This window comes from Borostomias antarcticus (genome assembly GCF_949987555.1).
Source record: "Borostomias antarcticus genome assembly, chromosome: 22".
NCBI lineage: Eukaryota > Metazoa > Chordata > Actinopteri > Stomiiformes > Stomiidae > Borostomias > Borostomias antarcticus.
This window is the reverse complement of record NC_140255.1, coordinates 17,870,681-17,894,987: the sequence shown is the minus strand read 5'-3', so window position 1 is coordinate 17,894,987 and position 24,307 is coordinate 17,870,681. Positions and strand designations below refer to the sequence as shown.

At 43.0% G+C, this 24,307-nt stretch overlaps 3 protein-coding genes across 3 annotated transcripts in view; 2 read left to right on the top strand and 1 right to left on the bottom strand.

The window, feature by feature from the left end:
* Positions 1–24,307, top strand: part of anks3 (ankyrin repeat and sterile alpha motif domain containing 3) — a 204,546-nt gene that overhangs the window by 72,659 nt on the left and 107,580 nt on the right. The gene's annotated exons all lie outside the window — the stretch shown is intronic.
* Positions 8,889–10,224, top strand: h1-0 (H1.0 linker histone). Its single transcript, XM_084455809.1, has one exon. The coding sequence runs from the start codon at positions 9,108–9,110 to the stop codon at positions 9,699–9,701; it is 594 nt and encodes a 197-aa protein (XP_084311935.1). The 5' UTR covers positions 8,889–9,107; the 3' UTR covers positions 9,702–10,224.
* Positions 11,744–23,645, bottom strand: rhot2 (ras homolog family member T2). The gene is made up of 19 exons (XM_084456698.1): positions 23,525–23,645; positions 22,453–22,511; positions 22,051–22,132; positions 21,765–21,808; positions 21,507–21,560; positions 21,281–21,333; positions 20,901–21,009; positions 20,431–20,532; positions 20,117–20,215; positions 19,894–20,002; positions 18,439–18,559; positions 17,047–17,131; positions 16,385–16,536; positions 16,082–16,182; positions 14,918–15,048; positions 14,583–14,663; positions 14,373–14,495; positions 13,842–14,044; positions 11,744–13,263 (listed from the first exon to the last, which is right to left on the bottom strand). Exons 1-19 carry the CDS (start codon positions 23,559–23,561, stop codon positions 13,146–13,148), a joined length of 1,863 nt encoding a protein of 620 aa, XP_084312824.1. The 5' UTR covers positions 23,562–23,645; the 3' UTR covers positions 11,744–13,145.

Genomic DNA, 24,307 nt, shown 5'->3' with positions numbered 1-24,307 from the left:
CATCCTGCAGTATGTGTGGAAGGAGTTATCTGTGTCTAGTGAAGGAAGGGGACTCAATGACGAGGGCAGAACAACGACTACTAGTTGAACAATGGGGGCACCCCAAAGTGAGCAGCAGAAGACTGTCACTGAGACAGTGATTGACAGCCTGGAAGTCCCACCCGGTCCCTGGAGACCCTGCAGTCGCTTTGAGGATCTGCTGTCAGACCGGGACAGACAACAACAGACGGAACGATAGAGAGAACACTGATGATGAAAGGACCCGCCAAGGTTCTCCGCTGGGACTAAAATAAGCATCATGTGCTAGTCAGGAAACAGAGAATGAGGACAGAGCTATTCATACGCTGTCTGGGACTGACCGCATGTGCGCACCTGTACGGGTTACACAGCATGTTAGCCCGTGTATGGACACCAAGAGAGATGGAGAGAGAGAGGGGAGAGAGAGAGAATAACGAGGACCTTTCAGAAGAAAACACGTCTAAAAAGAGAGAGAGAGAATAATGAGGCCTTTCAGAGGGAAACATGCCTTAATTGGACCAGCAGTGTGGACTCTCCCTCCAGGTTTAATCACCCCTAGGTCCTTACAGCAGGTGCTTCTTTGTATGTGTGTGAGAGTATGCATCAGTCTCAATGCAATAAATGTTTATTCAAAAAATCACAATACACATCTTCAACTATGTATTTTGACTTTTATAACAAAACGTACTGCACGACAGGCAGTGCTCGGCTGAGTTCGCTGGAGAAGAGAAAGTCTTACTTTTCAGCTGACTCAATTTTGGAAGACAACCATGAGGACACACTGCCTGTCGAGTTCCTTAACTCATTGACGCCCTCTGGAGTGCCTGACCATGAGATCAAACTGAGTGTAGGAGCTCCATGTCGTTGAGTGTGGGGACAAACAATGGTCTTCCAACCAAGAATTCCTCACCATAACCAAAATGATGAGTTTCCCTTCATATTTGTCAGGCGGCAGTTCCCACAGACTGACTTTCTCAGTTACTATCAACAAAGATCAAGGGAAAGAGAATGAGCAAGTTGGCGTCTACCTGCCTCAGATAGTGTTTGCTCATGGCCAGCTGTGCACAGCCTTCTCCAGGGGAAAGGGAGCCAGCAGCATGAAACTATTTATTGAAGGTAATGATGAGCGAATAACTACTATAATTCTATTGAATCCTACTTTATCCAATATGGATCATTTTATTTACTTCTTATTTATCCGTTATAACATAGAAATCCCTGATTATTCTCAGATAGCACAATGAAAATTGTTTGATAGCACACTGACAATTATTTGATTCAAGCTGCTGTGGGATAAGATTCTGTGTGTTTGTTGTACTTTATTTGTTGCTGTTGCCACCATTATGTAACAAATCTGCCTGCAATTCAAGTTCTCTGATGTGATTCAGACTCATTCTGATTGTTAGGACGGATGGTCAGGAGAGGCTGTGGGGAGGACTGATGGGAGGTAAAGTTAGATGGTAAAGTGATGGTAAAGTTAGATGGTAAAGTTAGATGGTAAAGTTAGATGGTAAAGCTAGATGGTAAAGTTAGATGGTAAAGTTAGATGGTAAAGTTAGATGGTAAAGTTAGATGGTAAAGTTAGATGGTAAAGTTAGATGGTAAAGCTAGATGGTAAAGTTAGATGGTAAAGTTAGATGGTAAAGTGATGGTAAAGTTAGATGGTAAAGTGATGGTAAAGTTAGATGGTAAAGTTAGATGGTAAAGTGATGGTAAAGTTAGATGGTAAAGTTAGATGGTAAAGTTAGATGGTAAAGTTAGATGGTAAAGTTAGCTGGTAAAGTGATGGTAAAGTTAGATGGTAAAGTGATGGTAAAGGTCAAGTTAATTGTACTGCAGTGTAGGCTAAACCTTGTTTTTTGCTTCTGTGTTGCGTCAATACTGTGTAACTGTTCTTGTGAGAGGAAGTAGGCGTAGATATACACCGTTAAAAAGAACAACCCCATCAACCCAATCAAGGTTTGGAAGATGATGAGAAGAAAGTAGCCAAGGCGATTCAGTAAGATAACGCACGTACTGAAATTATGAACAGATTTTTGTCATTCAAATATCTTGGAATTTGTTCAGTTATAAACAGCAAACTTACAGTATTAAGAAAATGTCAGGTTTAAACCGGGCTCAAGCCCATGAATGCAACCAATGGAACAGGCCCGGGACGGGGCTCAGGCTTGCTTTTTTGGGCCCGATCTGAGCTGTACACCAGACTTGTGTGTCCTTGAAAGAATCTTGACATCTTGTTGCATTGAAATTAGCTAGGAAATGCCAGCGTTTTGAAATCTGTGTTTTGAATTGGTTACTGTAGTGCCACCTATCACCTAAACCATGGTCATTCTGGCATAGTTATAGCTCTGGAGCAGTATTTTTATTTTTATTTTACAGTGAGTTTCTCTATCCTATTCTACCCAATAAAGAAGAAGTCTCTGTATCTGTGTATCTGGTATGTTTGCATTTTCCTCAGACACCGTCAGCCTGATAGCATTCATATTTGGCACAGGTATCCGCACAGCTCCCGGACACACAGTTACGGGTCCAGATAGTTAATTAATTTACAATTTGGCTCATTTTAACATAAAATACTGTGTTCTATTGTCCACCCTGTACAAACCAAGCACTCATTTAGAAGGGCTTAGCCATGATGCTAACTGTGCCTATCTTCTACTCCATTCACTTATGCTAACAACATTAGTGATCAGAAAGTGAAAATGTCTTCTGGTCGATGTAGCGGTCAGTAAAATCGACCAAATGTCAAGAAGTGGACATCATTGGATTCCTCTTGGCCTACAGAATCTAGCAATCTGCTTTTGAGCAGTTTGGAGTCGATTATTGTTGTTATAAGGCAAGCACAGGGAATAACTGCCCATTGACTACCATTCAGTTGGGACTTAAGGCTCATGAGCAAAATACATTTCCCCATTCCAATACCAGTATCTCGGATTCTGAGGGGGTGACAGGCATCTAATGGACTAAATGGCCAATTACTGATTGCTCTAATGGGTATCATAACTAGTATTAGTATGGATAATGTGCTGATCTGTGACACGGCTCTCCTCCTGACTCTACTCTCTCTAGGGCTGGAAGAGCATGGACTGAACAAAGACACCAACACACACTGATTACCTTACATAAGATTTACTCCCTGCAAGACCTCGGGAACTGAGAGGGGGGAGAGAGACAGACACAGAGGAAAGAGAGAGAGGGGGGGGGGAGAGAGAGAGAGAGAGAGAGAGAGAAACAGACAGATACTAATGCAGGCCTGGAGCACCCGTATATAAACGACCCAGGTACCACATGACATGAGAGGGGTTTCTCGGTAGTTTTGGGTCTCTGGGGTGCGATGTTCATAAGTGAATGACAAGAATGAAGATAGAGGAGGACTGACCCTTCTGCCTGCAGATGTCTAGCCGTAGTGCAATAGAGGGAACCACCCGCACAATGAGAACAGCAGAATGAATCAGGTCACTGAATGACACAGTTTTAGTCCAAACTGCTCTATTTTATTCAATCTCCAGGGTCAGAGGGAGGGAGAGAAAGTAGATGTTGCAGAAAAAAAAGTTGTGTAAGAGAGAGAAAGGAGAGAGAGAGGAAGAATAGAAGCCTACGAAAATATTGTTGTTGAATTTTGCTATCATCCGCATCTAGCTGTGAGATGTGCATTGCTCTGCTGCATCTCATATGCTCAGGTCCATAATGGATCCAAAGTGAACTGTTTAAAATCTGACATTTTGGTGTTGAGTTACAGTATGTTTGCCTGATGACCAGACAGAACTCCTTACACTCCATTGTGAGTGGGCAGATTTAAAGGTATATAGACACAGGCAAACAGTCTGTCATTATAGCAGAGGTGGGGAAGCGTGGAGCGCCCTCTAGTGTCTGAAGCTGCAGCTACATCAACAACAACAGGTCTCCCCTGGCAACCGCCCACAGAGGCTAACCACAGAACTGTGCAGGAATGTGGAAACACCCAAACTGTACAGTGGCACCTAACCTGGACATACGCCACAGCCAACTTGCCTTTCTGCTTAACTGAAATAAAGCCATGCTAGCAATGTGCATCTGGAACATTTACCTTCTTTATTGTTGGCCTCACAGATGAAAAATAGAAATCTAGGTTTAAAAGAGTTTCAAATCAGGCGGAAAACCTGTCCAGTTGAGGTCAAACCTTTAGAGTGCAAACCTTGTTTACTATTTAGGTAAATATATATTTAATATTCGATCTTTAGATGCTTCTGCCCTCTGGTGGTGACTATAATTACAAGGTAATTGCTGCTTTTTCAAGTATTTCCTTGATACATATTTTTAAATAACAAGGTGTAAAAAGAGTTACTAAAATAACAACAGCCCTTCCAGAATTCCCCCGTCAATCAATTGGAGGAAATAATTATCTTGAGGCATAATTATTGATGGACATGGATGCATACATATCATGTATGTACGTAATTATTGATGGACATGGATGCATACATATCATGTATGTACATAATTATTGATGGACATGGATGCATACATATCATGTATGTACGTTTTCACAAAATTCCTTTCTCTAATCTTGCATGGCAAAAGTAATTCTCAGGATATAGTACATTGTTACTGCACTGCTATGCATCAGAGGCCATTAATAGCCTGGATCAGAAGATGTCTGTTGGCTTGAGTGACAGCACACAGGTGATTCTGAGCAATGAGCCAGAGGGCGGGTGAGGTGGTTTGACAGCTGAAACTTTGGAAATACTGTAGTTACCTGCTCGAAATACTGAGCTTGGGGGGAGGGGGTGGGGGGTGAAATACTGAGCTTGGGTGGAGGGGGTGGGGGGTGAAAGACTGTAGTTACCTGCTCGAAATACTGAGCTTGGGGGGAGGGGGTGGGGGGTGAAATACTGTAGTTACCTGCTCGAAATACTGAGCTTGGGGGGGGGGGTGGGGGGTGAAATACTGTAGTTACCTGCTCGAAATACTGAGCTTGGGGGGGGGGGGGGGTGGGGGGTGAAATACTGTAGTTACCTGCTCGAAATACTGAGCTTGGGGGGAGGGGGTGGAGGGTGGCAGGAGTAAGACATTCACAAAGAGAGCCTTTAGTCACTAAAGTTTGGTGTGTGGGACAAACTGCTTCTGTTGGCTGGAGCAGAGCTGGGGGGGCAGAGAGAGAGTGTTTGTGTGTGTGTGTGAGAGAGAGTGAGAGAGAGTGTGTGTGTGTGTGTGTGTGTGTGTGTGTGTGTGTGTGTGTGTGTGTGTGTGTGTGTGTGTGTGTGCATGTGTGTGCGCTTGATGGCTGTGCAGCAGTCAGCAGACCACTTGTTTGGCCGCACCTGCTCAGATACACCCATGTGTTGTTGCAACTGTCAAACTGAACAGACACTTGAACAAGCATGTGAGCACATGATGGCTCCCAGAATATAAAAGTACATTAAAACACTGCATTATTCAAATGCATGAAATTAGACTTTCTGATGATCACCAATATTATTTGCTCGAAACAAAGGGAGATAACAGAACCGTTTGTAACAATAAAAGAACACACTGAAAACAAGCCTTACAGTTCCAAACAGCAGCTTATGGAGCTGAAAATGGCTCTATTTGAAACCGTAGGGTTCTATGTAATCTTTTTCCAGAGTGTTCTTGTATTGTTACAAATGGTTCCACATGGCACCCTTCAAAAAAGTGTGGCTGCAACTGAATGTACGATACCTCATACTTCACTTCAATTGTGTAAACATGTTTCGATTTTTATTATGTATAAGTTACTTCTTGTTTTATTGTGCTTCTTTTTAATATGCAAGTCCTCTGAGCATCATCCACAGAATGTACACATCATCTCCTATAATATAACAATTATAAAGACTAGATAAAAGAATCATACCTAACATCTAGTTCTATGCTCGCAGATGGAATGTTTCTGGATGGTGAGAATCTGCTGTGTTTGATCTGGACCCCCCTATAGCACAAGGGCTCCCCCAGCAACAGTGCAGGATAAACACAGAGTCATGGTGTAGCAGCATGGCAGATGACCCACAATGCTTTGTGGCTGTGGCGGCCAGGTCTTGTGAGGGTTTAAAAAGCTAAAGTTACAAGTTGGCACAAGATAAATTTAGATGTTGTAACTTTAATACTTAAGTATTTCTGACGCTATGCCATAGCTGGGTATGAACTCAAGTGCATATGTGCAATATAATTCCTAGACCTCACTCACCTACCCCTTAAGAGTTTTATTTTTAGAACAGGCAAGCACTATGTCATATACTGTAATACACATGATACTAATATTAATGTATGACAAGTGGTCATGTGGAAATGCTGAGTAATACTCTTATCATGTGAATAGTACTCATAGTGATAAGAATAGTTATTATAATAGTTAATGCAAAATTTCCTCCTAGGGGGATCATTAAAGTATCTATATATCTATCTATCTATGCATCTATCTATCTATCTATCTATCTATCTATCTATCTAAAATAGCAATAGTAATAATAATAATAATAACAATAATAATAATAATAATAACAATAACAATAATAATAATACGACTGCTAATAATAATTTATCATCATTGTTGTAGTAATAGTGATAATAAGAATAATACTTTTTAAAGTATGTTGTTAGCTTTATTAGTTATCCTTACAACCGGCATATATTGTTTTTACTTTTATTGATCGTCATTATAATACCATAAAACAGCAAAGTAGACGCTGTAGAAAAACATTCTTTTTTTTTTATTATTCAAAATCACACCACGCACCTTTAAATAAATAGGCTTACTTTACAAAAATCAGACGTATGATACAATAACTGCCGTGTCAAATGGTTGACATTAGGCCGATGAGATCAGACACAAGCAGCGGGATCCTATGATCATAAATATGACCCTGAATACGGCTATAACGGGAAGGCCATACACAAAAAAGACTAAATAGGATCAGAGTAGTAAAAGTTTGGCACCATTAAAGATCATTATGTTGATGCAATCGCTTAGAAATGTTGACCAAACGACGGGCCGCCCATTGTTGAAGACACGTCCCTCTGTCGGTGGATCTAGGGAGTGGTCTAACGGGGAGAGGGGAGTCTAGGGTGCTGTTTTCAGCACCAAACCCACGGACAGAGCTGAGCCTACACATCCCCTTCAGACTCAAGTGCTCTGACAACAATGAGCCACTCGACATACATCGTCGAAATACGTCATTGAAACAAATAGATCCGATATAGGTTGATGCCAGCAATCTCTTCGTTTTTTGATTAAACAACTGAAATGTTGTTTACTTATTAACTGGGCTGTTACCCAACGCCTACTGTAACCTACGTGCGTGTTCGTTTCATTCAACGCATTAATTCACTCATTCCCTCACTCACACATTCATGAGCTGGTGCGCACTCACTCACTCACCGACCCCTCTCTACACTGACTTACACAGCCCACAGAGAGCTGGGAGAGAAGGAGAGAGAAGAGAGGGAGGGAGAGACTGGACCTGTTCTGTCACTAGAGAGCTTAAGTGTGTGGCACGCGCAAACAAGGGTTTGAAGAATGGAAAATAATTTGCATTACATCATACCTGATGTGACTTAACTACTGGTCAAGTCAAAATAGGGGATCACTTGTTACAAGTAAGGTGCATATAGGCTAGACTAGACTAGACATACGATATATTGTGTGCCAACTACAAAATATGCACGTAAAGCTTGGATAATTCAAAATAATCTAAATTAAGATAATGTCACGTAATTAATGTCATATAATTATCCCATCGTCTAATTGGGGAAAATAAGTTTACAGAAAAAAAGTAGTGTGACTTTCACAAGGGATCCAAGATGGCGTTTGCATGATAAATATATGAAATCAAAATCTGAAAAACAACAACACAATTCCACTTTCCCTCCTCTAATAAGTTACGCTCGACTTCTGAGTAACTATTTTGACATAGTCACTGAAAAATGAGATGAACCGCTCGTTAATTAAACATGTCGTTCAGTCGACTCTCCTCCACAAGCCACAGAACAAAAGAATGCCATCAATGTGCCCTATACTGGAGGACAGCTTTAGTTTTGTATAAACAATAGTCGCACTTGCACTTGATACCTGCCAAATATCAGATGCTTACGATTATCTGATCAATATGTTGACAGAGTTCATGGGCTCTTATCAAAACACCATGGTCTTTGAGGTGTTGGCAACTTTCCTGACAATGAAGCTCTGTGACGACTCGCATAGTGCCACTTTGTTATTCCCAATTCTGCCTTTAAGCGTTTAAGAAAGGACACGCATACATCTCACTACAACCTACCAAAATCGACGTTAACAATGCGTGTTTCGCCAATATCGCAAATACTCCGACATTTAATTTATTGGAGGTTTAACAGTAAATAATCTCAACCACGTCACTCAAAGTCAATGGCTGGGCTGTGTTAGTTAGAAAACTATATCGGTGTATTAAAAGCAAAAACAACCTTTTGCATCATTCAACCAACGTGGATTCATTAAAGTATAGATTCATTTTCAATATGCATTAGCCATTTGTATGTTCGGTTCCGTCTGTTTGGGTTAATTTAACCCGAATTCTGCAAAATTGATCACAGCGCGCAGCACTACGAGTAGGTTTTCGTGAAATAAAAGTTAATCGGTCAGCGAATTATATGAGAACCATAAGGTGTGCGCAAAGCCCTAAGTGTCTACTTTCAAGTCATGCGGTTTTGTAGACCTATGCGACGCCAGACTTTGAATATTTGTAGAGATTTCGAGGATGAAGAAGCACAAACGGGACCAGGCTAGTTCCATGGAGCCTGCTAGATCAGCTGCTGGCAGTTGGTGTTCTCAATCACGTCCGCACGTAGGCTTCATAGACTCAGAGTAGCGCTTGTGGAATAAGATACATTCATAGGGATTCAAATTTTACACGTCACTGTGTGTGGGCAAACACAGATCATTTATCTAATTACAAAAGAGCAAGTTTTACTCACTTGCTCATTGGACTTTCATCAACAGCCTATTCAACACTTGTGGAAATACTAGGCTGTAATTTGACAGCTGTGCAGACTTGAACGAGGAATACCCTGTTTGAGCAGAGACCGTTTGTTTTCGCTTTTCTGAGAACTCACACAAAGTCAACATGGCAGAGACGGCGGCAGCTCCAGCCCCGAAGGCTAAGAAGACGAAAACCGTCAAGAAGGCAACTTCTCATCCTAAATACTCTGAAATGATCCAGGCGGCCATCCAAGCTGACAAAAGTCGCGGAGGCGCGTCCCGTCAGGCTATCCAGAAGTACATCAAGGCCCATTACAAGGTGGGGGAGAATGCTGACTTCCAGACCAAGCTGTCACTGAAGAGACTGGTGAAGTCCGGGGTCCTGCGCCACACCAAAGGCATCGGTGCATCGGGCTCCTTCAAACTGGTCAAAGCTGAAGACATTAAAAAGGTATCTAAACCCAAGGTTGTAGTGAAAGCAAAGAAGCCCGTCGCCAAGCCCAAGAAGGTTGCCAAGCCCAAGAAGGTGGTCAAAACACCAGTAAAAGTCAAGAAAGCAAAACCAGCAGCTAAGAAAGTGAAGAAAACTCCAGAGAAGAAGAAAGCGGCACCAAAGCCCAAGAAAGCAGTGAAGAAGGCAAAGCCCATCATCAAGCCCAAGGCAACTAAACCTATTAAAGCCAAAGCTACGAAGCCCAAGCCCAAGAAAACAGCCAAGAAAGCAGCAAAGAAGAAGTAAATGAACATATCAGAGAGACTTGATTGCATAAAGTCACTGTAAATACTTTTTGGAAATGTTTTCGTATATGTATTATTTTTGTATGGTCCCATCCCAACCTACTCTAACGTTTTACCAATTGTTCCCCACTCCATTGCACTAGCTTTGATGCTGAGAAAAAGAGGGTCGGAATTTTAAAGCATTTTATGTGGCAGCATTCATCGTTACTATTTATTCCTCTCCGGTAGTTATATCCGTTAGAAAATGTATGTGACACACATTTCGAACTTTTATTGATTAGGCTATTGGAAACAAATGACTAGTTATTGTTGTCAGTGCACGAGGTCATTCTGAAAATACACGTTTCAACAGCGCGCATTGTTGGGCCTTACAATATCTATAGGACTGTGGACGTCAGCAAGAATTTCAAGTGAGGCGTAAAGGCTCTAAATGTGATCTGTTTATGCTACATTTAGCAAAGAAACACTACCACGCTCCATTCATTCAATCTATTTGTAAGATAATGAAACACTGACTGCATTGGATCACCTTTGAAACTGTTTATACTGTAATTCAATAAACTTTTATCATCTTTTAAATATGTTTTCAGTACTCATTGCGCACATTTCAGGCGTGCGTAAACACGCCATTTCCGTTACGGGTTTGAATGCATGCATTAGGAGGTCTCTAGAATAATGAACGATAATCCACGCCCCACTACAAGGGCTTCTGTGAATAGAAAATATTCTTGATTAACCTGCCAGAGACAACAGTGAACTGTTGGACGGACTGGTGCATGAAATTTGGCTGAATGGTCCGTGCGCCAGCCTGTGCCATCTCTCCAAGTAAATCCAAATATGGCAAATGTGGAGGGAAGTGAGCGTGGAGTGAAGTGAGTGGACGGAAACTATAGCCTTCTGGGACATTGAATACCCGGCCTTAAAATAAAATATAACGGTTTCCTTTAGCTGAAATTACATCGTGGAGAGAATGGGACATATGGCAAAATATGTGGGTGCATTCAAAGATTGACTACTTGGTAAGGCATATAGTCTGCAGCACTACAGATCGAGGTTGAATTCCCGACGGGGCCACAACATACACACATGGACAACATACTGCCACAACATACACAAACCACTGTAATGCCATAAAGGTTTATTGTACCATTAGGCATACGGGCTATGCCATTTCGCTTGATTTTGGACCAAAGCAATACAATGAGCCAATGACAAAGACAGTGGTAACATTAAATGTGAATGTTTTAAATGATCTGAACGCTCCACCTATAGGCCACACCAAACTCAAGCCTCTCCCCGTGTTCCAGATTATGACCGTCTGCTTAGCCTACTTTCCACCCCGTCTCTTACCTTAAATGCACTTGACTTCACCCCCTTGTGGCGGCTCTGCAGAACACCCTCTCCTCTCTGACCACCCGTCCGCACAGAAGAGCCTGTAGCCCTATGGGATGCCTGAAGAAACGCCACAATTACACACGGGCTTCTAGTCACTCATCTTCCACTTGGACGAACACTGATTGCTTTTGTTGCCCCGTTTAAAATGACGTGTCTACTTGCTTACATGGTGGGGGTCGAATTGACAGTCGAGTCCTGTTTCAGAAAGTCTTCAGTACCTGTGAAATGCTTACATTTATCCAGTAATTGGGCATATGCAATAAATTAAGTGTCAGTTAGGCTGTCTGACCAAGCAATATGGATAACAACTTGGCAAAAAAAAAAATCATACCAAGAAACTCTGATATAAGAACCTAATAAGAACATATGTCTATGGACACTTATGAACAAATTGTACAAGTGTGCAATCAATGTAAAATAAATGCTCCTCACAGCATGCCAAACCCAGGTACCATGCAAAAACGTCCATTATGACAGAAACACAGCCATGTTCATCAGAACAGCCAACAGTCCTTGCTAGTTTTATTGAGAAGCGTCTAATCTTCACTTTCAGTCAATGTCCACAGCCTAACAAGTCATAGAGCGTTATGCTGTGGAAGTGGTAGGTCCCGCACTCAAATCAACATGAGATAAATGATTGTCCCATTCTGAAAATAGAAAACAAGGGTCTAATTAAGTGATACAAAATAAAATCTTGACACTCTCATATCCACCATATATGCACATACATATATGCATGCACACTCTCAATCTAGTCAGATTTAATTTCACAAGAAAATAATTAACCCAATTTCAATGAGTTGATTTCACTATAAAGCCATTCATTAAAATAAAGTCAGATATTTTAATATGCATTTGGCAGAATTTAGTTCTAATATGAATTCATTATGGCCAATTGTATCGTTTAACTTTCCAATACAATAGCTTTTTGCTTCATGCACAATTCATGAAATTCCCCCCTTTAATCTGACAAGCCACAACTACTGCTGCTTGTTGGGGGGCAAAACAACCTTGTTACAATAGAAAAGAAAAAACCTTACAGCCAGATCTAGCATTTCTATTGCTTGCATTCAATGAAGCTAAGCCTAAAGAAGAAAAATACGAGTCTTTGACTTCTTGCTAGAGGGAATTCTCTTTGTTTGGCCAGGTGGACCATATAACTTGGTCAGAGACGGTTGTTGTGGGACTCTCTGGGGGATTTCCTGCATGCTGCCCAGATATGTCCGCTGGTGTGGTCATCAGCTTGCAGCGAGGGCCCTGCTCCACTGGTGATCTGAGCCTTGGGGTTGAGGGATGGATGCATTGATGCCCTCAGCCGCCCCCCCACAACCCCCCTTCCCAACGGACTGTTCCAACTGCTGCCCTTTTGGCTGTCAACATCACCCAGGTCCCAAGTTGGATCAATCCCTCAATTCAAATTTTGGCATCCTTCTATTTTCCTTAGGAAAGACTGTATAATGCAAAAACAATCTATCCATCCTCCTCTTGTGAAAACACTGTTGGATAAATATGTTAGTGTCTTGGGTTCTTGATAAAGCACCGGTGTGGTAGGAAGGTCCGGTAACAGGCTAGCAGCTCTTAGCGCATCGATGCATGAGGCTAACTCCTGCTCAGCCTGGATCTGACAACGGTAGGCAGGGAGAACGAGTGGGAGGGAACGAGCGAGGGGGGCAGGAAGGGAGAGAGAGGAGCGAGGGACGCCAGAGGAAGGGAGAGAGGGAGGGAGCGAAAGAGGGAGAGCAAGGGAGGGAGCGAGAGAGGAAGGGAGCGAGGGACGGAACATATGGTCAGTAGCTTAGTCCATTTGTCTTGGATTTTAATTATAGAACTGAGTTAGAAGGCATGACAAAGTGGAGAGGCCAGGAGGAACAGAGGGCCGGAGATGCTGGGGTACAGAAGGACATTTTAGGGGGAAATAAAGAGATGATCTGGTTGAGAGGGTTGGTGTGTGTAGGGCTGGTCTGAAAGGTTGATTTGGAGATCGGAGTAGAGCTGGACCAAGGCGGGTTCTGGTCAGGGGTGGGGAGTCTGGTTGTGTGTGTGGACCCGGTCATTTCTGTCGGGCCAAGGCTCTGTAGATGGCGAACCCGAGGACCGTGACCACTGCCGCCCCTAATGTCACTCTCAGCCAGAAGGAGGTGTTGCTCATGTCCGAGCCGTTCAGGTGTCTGTAGACAATATGAAGGTGTTGATGAATATCAAAGACGTCATTTAACGTACACCTGGATATATACAGATACAAGGTGGTACTGAAGCAAGCAAAAACAGACTAAAATAATACTATAAGTCCACAATGAATTGGATATCTCATCATAGATGACGCCTTATACCACAAGCGATGTCTACTAATTGATGATTAGAATGACAGTTTGCCTTGTCATTAGTTAATTACTGCCCAATCAGTGGCGATGGATCTGATTTCCGTCCCGATCAGATTCAATCCAGACTATGTGAAACCACAACAACCTAGCAACTGCTCAGCCCAAGACGATTGTGACTGGTTTACAGAAATACAGTTTCCCCCCCGTATCCCCGACAATAGTAATGAGTCCAGCCAGACCTTTCTCCAATGCTGGCCCAGTGTAAACGAGGTGTGGATATAGGTCTGGCTATGCAAGACTATACCATAAGTGACGTCTACTGATGAGCAGAACAGTGTGCTAACCATAAAAGCCAGTCAGCGATAGGCATGTGTGTGTGTGTTCAGTGTGTTGTGTTTCTGAGAGCTGTGGCTGTGTTCACGTACGGGAACATGGCAGCCCAGGCCAGTTTGGTGTAGATGTTTCTGCTGGAGGAGTCCAGGGAGAGGCTGGAGAAGGGCAGGGGCGGAGGCAGCCGGTGTTTGTAGCAGAACTCTGCCGGGGACATCCCGTGACACTGCTTGGCCTCGGGGAGGTCTGCCTTGGAGGCCACCAACACACACGGGACGCTGCTGTCCATGTAGTGTTGCTAAGCACACGAAAGATAAGGATTCATATATGGAAGAGAGGGAGAGACATTTTTAAAAGCTCTGATATACAGATAACCAAGGACAGATTGCGTTTACATTTTTACGTTTTAGTAATTTAGCAGACGCTTCTGTGCGTGTCTTGTTTTGTGTCTTTGTAAACATGTTTATTTTTCCCTGTGTGCATGCGTATGAGATACAGGAGAGAGAAGAAAAAAAGAGGATAGATGGTGTTCTGTGACTTGTTCTGCTGTACTTTCCTTGTAGATACTGGCACAGTAGTCGAAGGACTGACCTTGTAGATACTGGCACAGTAGTCGAAGGACTGACCTTGTAGATACTGGCACAGTAGTCGAAGGACTGGGGGTCGCTGGCGTCATACATGAGACAGGCCACGTCACACGCCGCGTCCGATGCCTTGAGGAACTCCGTCTCAACATCAACCTCGTAGAGCTGGGGGGAGGGGAGGGGGGGTTAGGCCGTTATCAGAGGGCGAAGGTGAAAGGTCAGAGTTGGAGTCACGTGAGGTAAGGTACTTACGATAAGATACTTTTCCTGGTTGCTGACTTGGACAGTGTTGATGGCGTGGAGGGAAAAGGCACCGGGGGCGCGCTCTCCTCTCTGACAAGCAAAGATCAATGAGAGCTTTGACCTCTGACCCCCATCATGTTTGATGGTAGCAAAAGTAAAGGTTACATTTTAAATTCATAGGATTTCCATTTGAATTCCCTTTCTATTGATGACTATGTCTTTCATAAATGATTCATCTTTAAGATAATCTTACAATGTGTGATGTAGGACAAGTACAGTATACATGTTTTAATTTCTCTCTCTCACACACACACAGACAGACAGAGTATTCAAAGGTGTCATACTGCTAAGCTCCGGCCAAGGAAGGTCTGCAGGAAGGCAGATTTCCCCGTCCCTCGCGGTCCGATCACCTTACACAGGAACACTGACCGCTGTGTCTGGCCCTTCTCCAGGTCCACCTCCTTCTCCCGTGTCACTGCGCACGCGCACACACACACACACGCACACGCACACACACACACACACACACACACACACACACACACACACACACACACACAGTATCACTACATTTTAGTCACTTAGCAGACGCTTTATCCAAAGCGACTTACAATTAAGCACATTTGTCTAAGAGTAAGTGAACTGACTGTAGCCTGTACATTCCAATCATTGTCAGTGAAACATTAAAACAATCCCATTATTCTCAATCCCCATCGATAGCCTGTACCTCACGTGAGGGGCTCTGGGCCCTCTCCCTCATTTAGAGCAGGGTTATCTAAAGCAGCTCAGCGCTGGGCCACAGTCTGAGGGACTGAGGGCATTAGCAGCCATGAGACGCTTACATCATCACCCGCTCTAATCCCCATACTACATGCAGGCACACCCTGTCTACCCCCAACACACAAACAATCACATGCATGCACACACACACGCACACACACACACACACACACACACACAGGCTAACACAAGGACTCCCGTGGATGCAAGTTTTCGATAGGGATAGCATAAGACAAGTTAATGATGATTAACTTGGTAATTGGACCAAGGCAGGTTCTGATCAGGGGTGGGGGTCAGGGGTGGAGTATTTAATTTAATGGTCCTCTCAGTCAAGTCAAGTGAGTGTGAAAGATTATACTGATGGATGGACGGACGGACACACACGCACGCCCCCCCCCCCCCCCCCCCCACACACACACACCTTCAGGGTGGCGTTCTTCCTGTGAGTGTCCTCATAGAGGTAACATTAATTAGTACATTAATTCAATAGTGTCGGCCGTATACAGGATCAGATTAGAGGGGTAATCTGTCGCCATGTTCCGTCATTAGGGTTTACTACAGGACTAGGATTACGGGTTCTAGGTAGGAAACATATCTGCATTTTTGTAGAGGGGCTACCGCTTGCTAGGCTTCTAAAAATAAGGTTTGACCTGAGCACACAGGCGGGACTGCACACACACACACACACACATACATACATACATACATACATACATACACGCACACACCTGTGACGGCTGCAGTCTGTGACTCCTGCTCAGTGATGATGGGGTAGCCCAGGTGTCCCAGGTACTCCAGACAGCGGTGGATGTCAACGTAAGCAGACAGCCTGTGGTCCCGCAGGTGGAAGCAAAGCCACACATGAGCACTTCCTGGTCTGAACAGCCTCACTGATTCAGGCGCATACTGATCCATGCTTTGAAATGCTCGCGAGACAAAAACACACCAGATAACGAGCATCTGAGCCAACACAATAAAGATGCACAAAGTGCATGCTCTCACACAAAACGGGGTACAACATCAACACTTACGTCCACTGACACATATAGCCGTGAAATGAGATGTAGCCCTCGTCCGTGGTTGGGACCGCCATGTACACTTCTGGACCCCAGGGCATGTAGGGAAATACGTCGGAGTGGAAGAGGTGCTTGAGCTCTGTGGGCGAGAGGGCCGAGTCCTTATCCTGGTGGGAGAGTTCAACCAACGGTTAGTTTTTCACACAGCAAATACAACTGCATCTCCCTCCTCCAACAACGTTGTTACCATCAGGAAGAACACAAATGATTGAGGCTTTTTTCATTCTGGAATGTATTCCCTGCATACGATGCGTCGACCACCAAGAGTTTTGTTTTTGTAAATCATTAAACAACAAAGGGCTGGCGCGCTCGACTCATAGAAAATAATAATAATAGACACTTAAGAGTCTATAGGTGCAGGATCTTGCCTGTGGCAAACCTTGAAATATGATGAATGGGATCCGCACACGTAGATTTCATATTTTTCCAAAGTTTTTATTTTTTCATGCTCGCAGCACAAACGGACGCGTTTCGGGAACAGCCTTCGTCAGTGTTGTGAAATTTCACAACGCTGACGAAGGCTGTTGCCGAAACGTGAAATGTTTTTGTAAATCAACCACTGACTCTCTGACTTTTCGCACGCACGTGTGTGTGTGTGTGTCGGTACGGCCCCTCACCACGTCATACTTGTCAAACAGCCTCTGGAGGAACTGGTGTCCCAGATGGTTGAGCTCCGTAGAGCAGCCCACCGGAACCCGTAGCCTGGCAACACAAACAACAAACAGGCATATAAATACCTGGGCGTTGCACACACACCCAACCACGCCCACACACACCCAACCACGCCCATACCCAACCACGCCCACACCCACCAGGAGAGATTAATGCTTCTTTGAACTCATAAATTATCATAAATTATTAAAGATGCACCGATTCGCTTTTTTTCAGTTCCGATCCGATTCCTGAATTTGGTTATCTGCCGATACTGATCCGATACCAGCTGTCTTTTTCATTCATATCATTAACAACCACTTTATACACTTTGCACACATCATCATTTTTTTCTCTACTGTATTGTACTGTAATGCATTGAACTGTTTTTATTGTGAGAATATCTTATATCTTGCTGTTGTTGCTGCAAGATTGAGGAGCCAAAACAATAATTTTACTCCCATATGGCTACTTGTATATTGAATGGAGGCCTAACAATGAAAGAATCCTTGAATCCTACTATATTTTCCTTTTCACATATCAATGCCCACGTTCATCAAATAAAAATAACTGATTTGTAAAATATAAGCTTGGGATGAGACCCCCTGTCTGCTCTGCTCTCCTGTCACTCACTCCGAACCTGCAACACTGGGCCTCAGCCTCAGTAGAGAGACATGGTGTCATATTTCACTATGACCCGACAAGAGTAAGGGAAGGGAGAAACGGCTGTAGTGTACACATTGCCTCAATGTTATCAGGTTCCCTATTAGCACGGTTTAAATCTGAAAGATTGCCAAATATGCACTTTTGCTATTTGAAATCCTCCATCACTGACTAGTATAACCAAATCAAGCAGCGCTTGCAACTCAAGACTTTCTCTTTCACTCGAGAAACATCCTCGCAAAAAGAAACATCCATTTTAAACTTTTTTCCGATGTTTGTTTTCACACCTTTTGCAAACAAGCGAGCGGTCTGAAAAGGCAGGCTAGTTTGGTGAACTAGACGCTGGACTGAGGGAAACGGGAATTGTAGCCTCTGACTGATTGAATGGAGTACAAGAGCCCTTTCCCTTCATCTGCATCGGTAGGTGGATCAGCGACGTCAGGCCGATACCTGATCTCCATCGGAGCCCGATTGCGATACTGGATCGGTCCAATCTCTATAAATTATGTAATGTCATCACTTTCTTGAACACGGACGCACGATATGGGCCCATAGTGTTATTTTGTTTCTTGAGTCATTGATTGTGTGGCCTGAAAACTAAACTAACCCACAACTACATACTGGACAGAACACCAAACACAGGAAGGACCTTCCAGGACACGGTCACACTGGATGACTCGGGCCAGCAAACATACTGTGGGTACAGGTAGTCGTCTGTCAGCTCTAGAGTGTCATCGTAGCCAAACTTCCTCAGGATGGTCCACGTTGTCTCATGTCGCCCCCTCTGGATGAATAATGTGTTGAGGAACAGGAAACCTAGAGGGAGAGGGGCAACCTATTCAGTCGTGACACCACATATATACACCCATATGTACATTACATTACAGTCATTTAGCAGACGCTTTTATCCAAAGCGACTAACAATAATTGCATTCAACGTAGGAAATGCCAATGTACTACTACTATGTACACACAATGATTAAACTTGATAGACAAACCCTTTTTGCTCTGGGAGGATTGAGCATAGGTTATAGAGTATTTATACACTATTGAATAGTCAAGCCAAATGCTATAAACAAGCATTATCATTAGTACAGACGTCCCCCCCAAAAAACGGTTATAATTTAAAGGTTAAATCCCACATCCATACATGTATGGATATGTATGGATATGTATGTATGTATGTATGTATGTATGTATGTATGTATATATTCCTTGTTCTTTTTATGCTTGTTTGCTACTATGAATGTACAGGTGCATCTCAGAACACTAGAATATTGTGGAAAGTTCATTATTTTTCGTAAATAAAAAAGTGAAACTTTCGTATATTATAGATTCATTACACATGTAGTGAAATATTTCAAGGCTGATTGCGTCCATGCCATGCTCCACATTGATGCCATAATTTGTGCAAAAGGAGCCCCCACCAAGTATTGAGTGTATAAATGAGCATACTGATCATACTGTACAATCATTAAATGGTAAATGGTAAATGGACTGCACTTATATAGCGCTTTTCCACCTTAGCGGCACTCAAAGCGCTTTACAATGGCCTCTCATTCACCCATTCACACACACATTCACACACCAATGGCGGTAGCTGCCATGCAAGGTGCTAACCTGCTCATTGGGAGAAATTTGGGGTTAGGTGTCTTGCTCAAGGACACTTCGACATGTGGACAGTTGGAGCTGGGATTCGAACCACTGACCCTTCGATCACTGAACGACCCGCTCTACCAACTGAGCTACAGCTGCCCCACATTACGTACCATTACGTACAAGTCACACTGGATACAACTGTCTACACTTATCTACCGGACTAGGAGGACTGAGGATGAAACGTGATGTCAGGATATTGTTATTGGGAGAACGTAAGTCAGTCCTCTGAGCTATCTAGGTAGCTAGCTAGCATAGCTAGTTTCACTGTTTTAATTAAATTACGGAAAATAATGGACTTTTTCACAATATTCTAATTTTCTGATACACCTGTACAGTATATTCTGCATTTCCAAACTTTGCTGTAATTTCCTACTGCTGAAACGCCCACATTTCCTCCTACGGGGATTATTAAAGTTCCTACTATCCATCTATCATCCTGTTTTAGAACATAAGCCTAAACTCAGACGTTTTGCAAACGTTTTGTTAGCGACCGTTGAGGGTGAGTCCGTTGTCCTGCACTCCGTCACTGGTGTTCTTCCACACCACCGTCTTCACGTCCTCCAGAGCCTGCGGGGCCAGCGGGTTCCCGAAACACGCTTTCTGAGGAGCCAAACCCACAAAGACAGAGGCTCAGATATTGTGGGAAGTTTTAAACAAACTACTTGGTGTGATTGGGAGCGACGGATGGTTGAATGAATGGTACTTGACTCTCACCTGAAAGCAGTTCAGTTCAGTGTCACTAAGGACACTATCGTTGTCTTGGTCAGAGATGTAGAAGATTCGGCTGAGAGCACGGACACACATGGGCTTCAGCTGGAGACAAGACCAGGAAACAAACACAGATACTGATATACTGGTAAAAAAACAACCAAGCAACATCTCAACATTACACAATGGCGGTCCTCCTTTAAGACACTGACACCGCCCATTGTTACCCCAATGTTCTCCCAGTGTCCCCCCCAATGTCATCCCAGTGTACCTCCCAATGTCCCCCCCAATGTCCTCTCAACGGCCCCTAAATGGCCGACCTGTTTGTCCTCAGGGTCGTAGAGCGGGGCGGTCGGGTGGAGAACAGCCTTCTGGGCATAGTAGAATAGTTCTGAGATATTCTTCAGGTTCTTAGCAGAACACTGGAGAACAGAGAAGGACAAGTATTTTAATGATATTTTAATGATATTGATGAAACGTTTGAACTAGTTGTTAGGTATGAAACATTAATACTGACGATGACTGGGGACAGTTAGTCATACAGACATACAGTCATCAGTTCACTTACTCAAGCAAGAATGTACTTATGGTAAGTCACTGTGGATAAAAGTGTCTGCTAAATGACAAATGTAAATACAAATTAAATTATGATTGGTGTTACAGGGTTTGTGAGTCAGAGAGTGAGTGAATCAAACAAGTTAGGGCGAGTGTTCTTGAGTGAGTGTGTGTGTGTGTGTGTGTGTGTGTGTGTGTGTGTGTGAATGAGTGATCAACAGAAATCAGACCTCACCTCTACACATGTCTCAATCTCAGAGAACTGGTTCATGATTGGTAGGATGGTCTCCATGGAGCTTCCAGAGCGAAGGTCAGACTTATTCCCCACCAAAATAATCGGAACCCTGTGACATCACACGCATCAGTCATAACATTCTCATATTTCCACGGGAGAGCATTGGAATTGTTGACAGTAATACTATTTGATAATGGTCACTAATAGTAATTACCATTATTGGTAGGTAATTCACTTCTGCTGACATTACGAACGAGCACTTGCTAATATCTACATGATAATCTACAGTACAGACATTAATAACATCAATCTGAGGTCATCACACACACAAACACACACACACACACACACAAGCACGCGCACACACATCAGATACATACTTGTTACCCTTCTCCGCTTCACCATTTACGAGGGGGATCCATTTTGTGCGAATCTAAAAAAACACAAAAAAAACAAAGAGAGAGTAGCGTGACATGATACTAACACATGATGTTGTCAAAATCACATCCAAAAATGTTATAAAACTTGTGGTAAAGATTCCTATACATTGAGCATGGGAATAACGATGAGGCCCAGGCTTCTCATTGAGTATAAGAGAGCATGTACCTTGTCTATCGTTTCCTCTTTGGTGACATCATACACCACACACACCACATTGGCCTGCATGGAATGAAGAGGTCATGGTTGGTTGGCATGGGCAGCATCGTCACACATAACACATGATTTCCCACCACCTCACAACCCATTGAGAGTTATGACTTGCCACCATGTTTTACTCAAGGAGGTGTTATAGGTTTTACTGCAGGACAAACTCAGTAAGAATGTGGGCCTATGTATTTATTCAGTCATTCATGACAGCTTTACCTTGACAATCTCCTCTCTCAGGACATCATCTGTCTGCTCACTTTCTGCTGGGCCAGAGCAACATCACATAACACAGTTGAGTCAGTTTTCAGTTTTACGATTATCTATACGTAATAAGTAATTAAGATAAAGACAGAGCCACATCTGGTTCTCTATCTCTCTCTCACACACACACACACACACACACACACACACACACACACACACACACACACACACACACACAGAGCAGCACTAGACTGAGTGCAGTCCCTACAGTAGGTGTGAAGTTTCTAGACAGTCTCACCTGAGTAGTCCACTATGTGGGTGGGCACCTTCTCTGGTGTGACATCAGCAGGGATGGTGATCTCCTCAGCCTTGAGGGGCACCTGAGAGAATGAGGAACAACTATTAGGCCACATTGGTCAGTCTCAACACAGATAAAAAATTAATAGAATGCGTCATCTACGTAGTCTGTCAACAATTGGTTTCAAGAATGAATTGAAATTGACAGATAGGGAAAAACACAACGTGCCAAACCCAGCAGATTGTACAGCACTGACAGCTTATGCTATCAGTTATCAATACACTGTTGCTTGTCAGTGAATAGCTCCATCTCCTACTCTGTCAGACTTCAATCTGCACTCTGGCGGCAAACCCACAGAGAGGATGAATATGGAAACTTGAGCTACCTGACAAAGACACTTACTTGTTCTGGAAACTCCTCCCCCACCAGAGACATGATGAGTGATGTCTTCCCCACCTTGGCTATAAAGAACGAGCCAACAGAGGGATGAGGGGGTAATTCAACACAATATTAGTCAGCCCAACACAGGGGGAAGAATGGCTCACCCAAAAAGGGACTCCATGCTAAACAGAAGGGGTATATATATCACTTTATCCCTCTAACACATAAGAAGAGACCGAACTGGGTTAAAAACAGGGGCTAATACAATACATCTATTGACCTATCTCGAGTTGTGAATTCGTTGTCTTTGGTAGGTCAATGTTTCTAGTATAAATAACAGTTCGGGCATATCTCCAAATAACCAGCTAGTGTCTAGTGTTATCATCAGGAGTCAGGACTACCCACGGCCCTTTTGTATTTGTTTAACCAAAGAGCACAACCCTGATAAGAGCTCTTAAAACTTTACATCCCTTCATATATCATTCAATGCTCATGTTGGTAGCTAGATAGCAGGTCATGAAACTTGGGTGACAGGTAGATAGCAGGTCATGAAACTTGGGTGACAGGTAGATAGCAGGTCATGAAACTTGTGTGACAGGTAGATAGCAGGTCATGAAACTTGTGTGACAGGTAGATAGCAGGTCATGAAACTTGGGTGACAGGTAGCATAGCATCTAACCAGATGTTAGAAAGCAACAATGTACTCAGTTTTATTGGCAGTAAACCATCACATTCAAAGTGGATGGCTTAAATTTGCAGCTGTCAATGTAAAGTGAACATGTTATATATAAATGTTATATCTAGTTGGCGGTAAGGTTAGCTGTAGCTCTCCATATGCTGGCTAGTTAGCTAGGTTGGGTTAGCTAGCTAGTGCTAGTATTAGCTCATTTACAAATCTTACCAACAATGTTTTAAAGTTAAAGTTAGCTAACGTTGACATTAAACGCCTCAAACGACTGTTGCAGTTAGCTACGTTACTTGGCTTCACCAGCTAGCCACAGACCATACAAGTTCGTTAGATATAATAATATAATAATAATAAACTCTAGTGAAGCTAAGCTAGCTACCTAGATAGCTCAAGGGACTGACTTACGTTCTCCCAATAACAATATCCTGACATCACGTTTCATCTTCAGTCCTCCTGGTCCGGTAGATAAGTGGAGCAGAATATTAATCTAACTATCTGTTTCTGTGACCCATCCCACTCACCGTAGCTACAGGCTCGCTAGCAACATCATCCAAGGAGAACACGTCGTTTCCGGATCCGGTTCATGCTTCGTCATGTCAAAATGGCGCCCTCTGTCGGCACGAGAAGAAACAACAACAATCTGCCATCCTTGTAATATGTTGCATTTTTTCATATTAGGAAATTGGGTAGTAATATTTGATCACTAATAGTAGTAGTTACTACAGTACTATTGGTGATAGTCAATCAGTTCTGCTGACATTATGCAACAATATGCACAGGCTCTGGCTGAGTAGGCTTATACTTCACATTTTAGTGTCAGGTTTGTGGTGCGTACGTGTCCAATATATACTGTGTCCACATATTTTCTACGTTCCTTCCTCTGTTGAAGACTTATTGTAATTCAATAAGTCTAGGAATTTCAAAGAAAGAAATACATACCTAAACTTATAACTAAATACAGATTTAATTTGTGGTAAAATAGATTTATTAAAAAGCTACAAAACAGTGTTATTCAGTGTATGGTCAGTAACGTGCATAATTTACATGGAATTAACGATGTCAAAAGAACTGAAAAACAGAACAAGAATAAAAGACACCAATTAAATAGACACCGACTGAGTGAACACATAAGAGGCTCTCACTAATAAATAAAATGTTTCAACAAATATAAAACAGAATTGTGGGAAG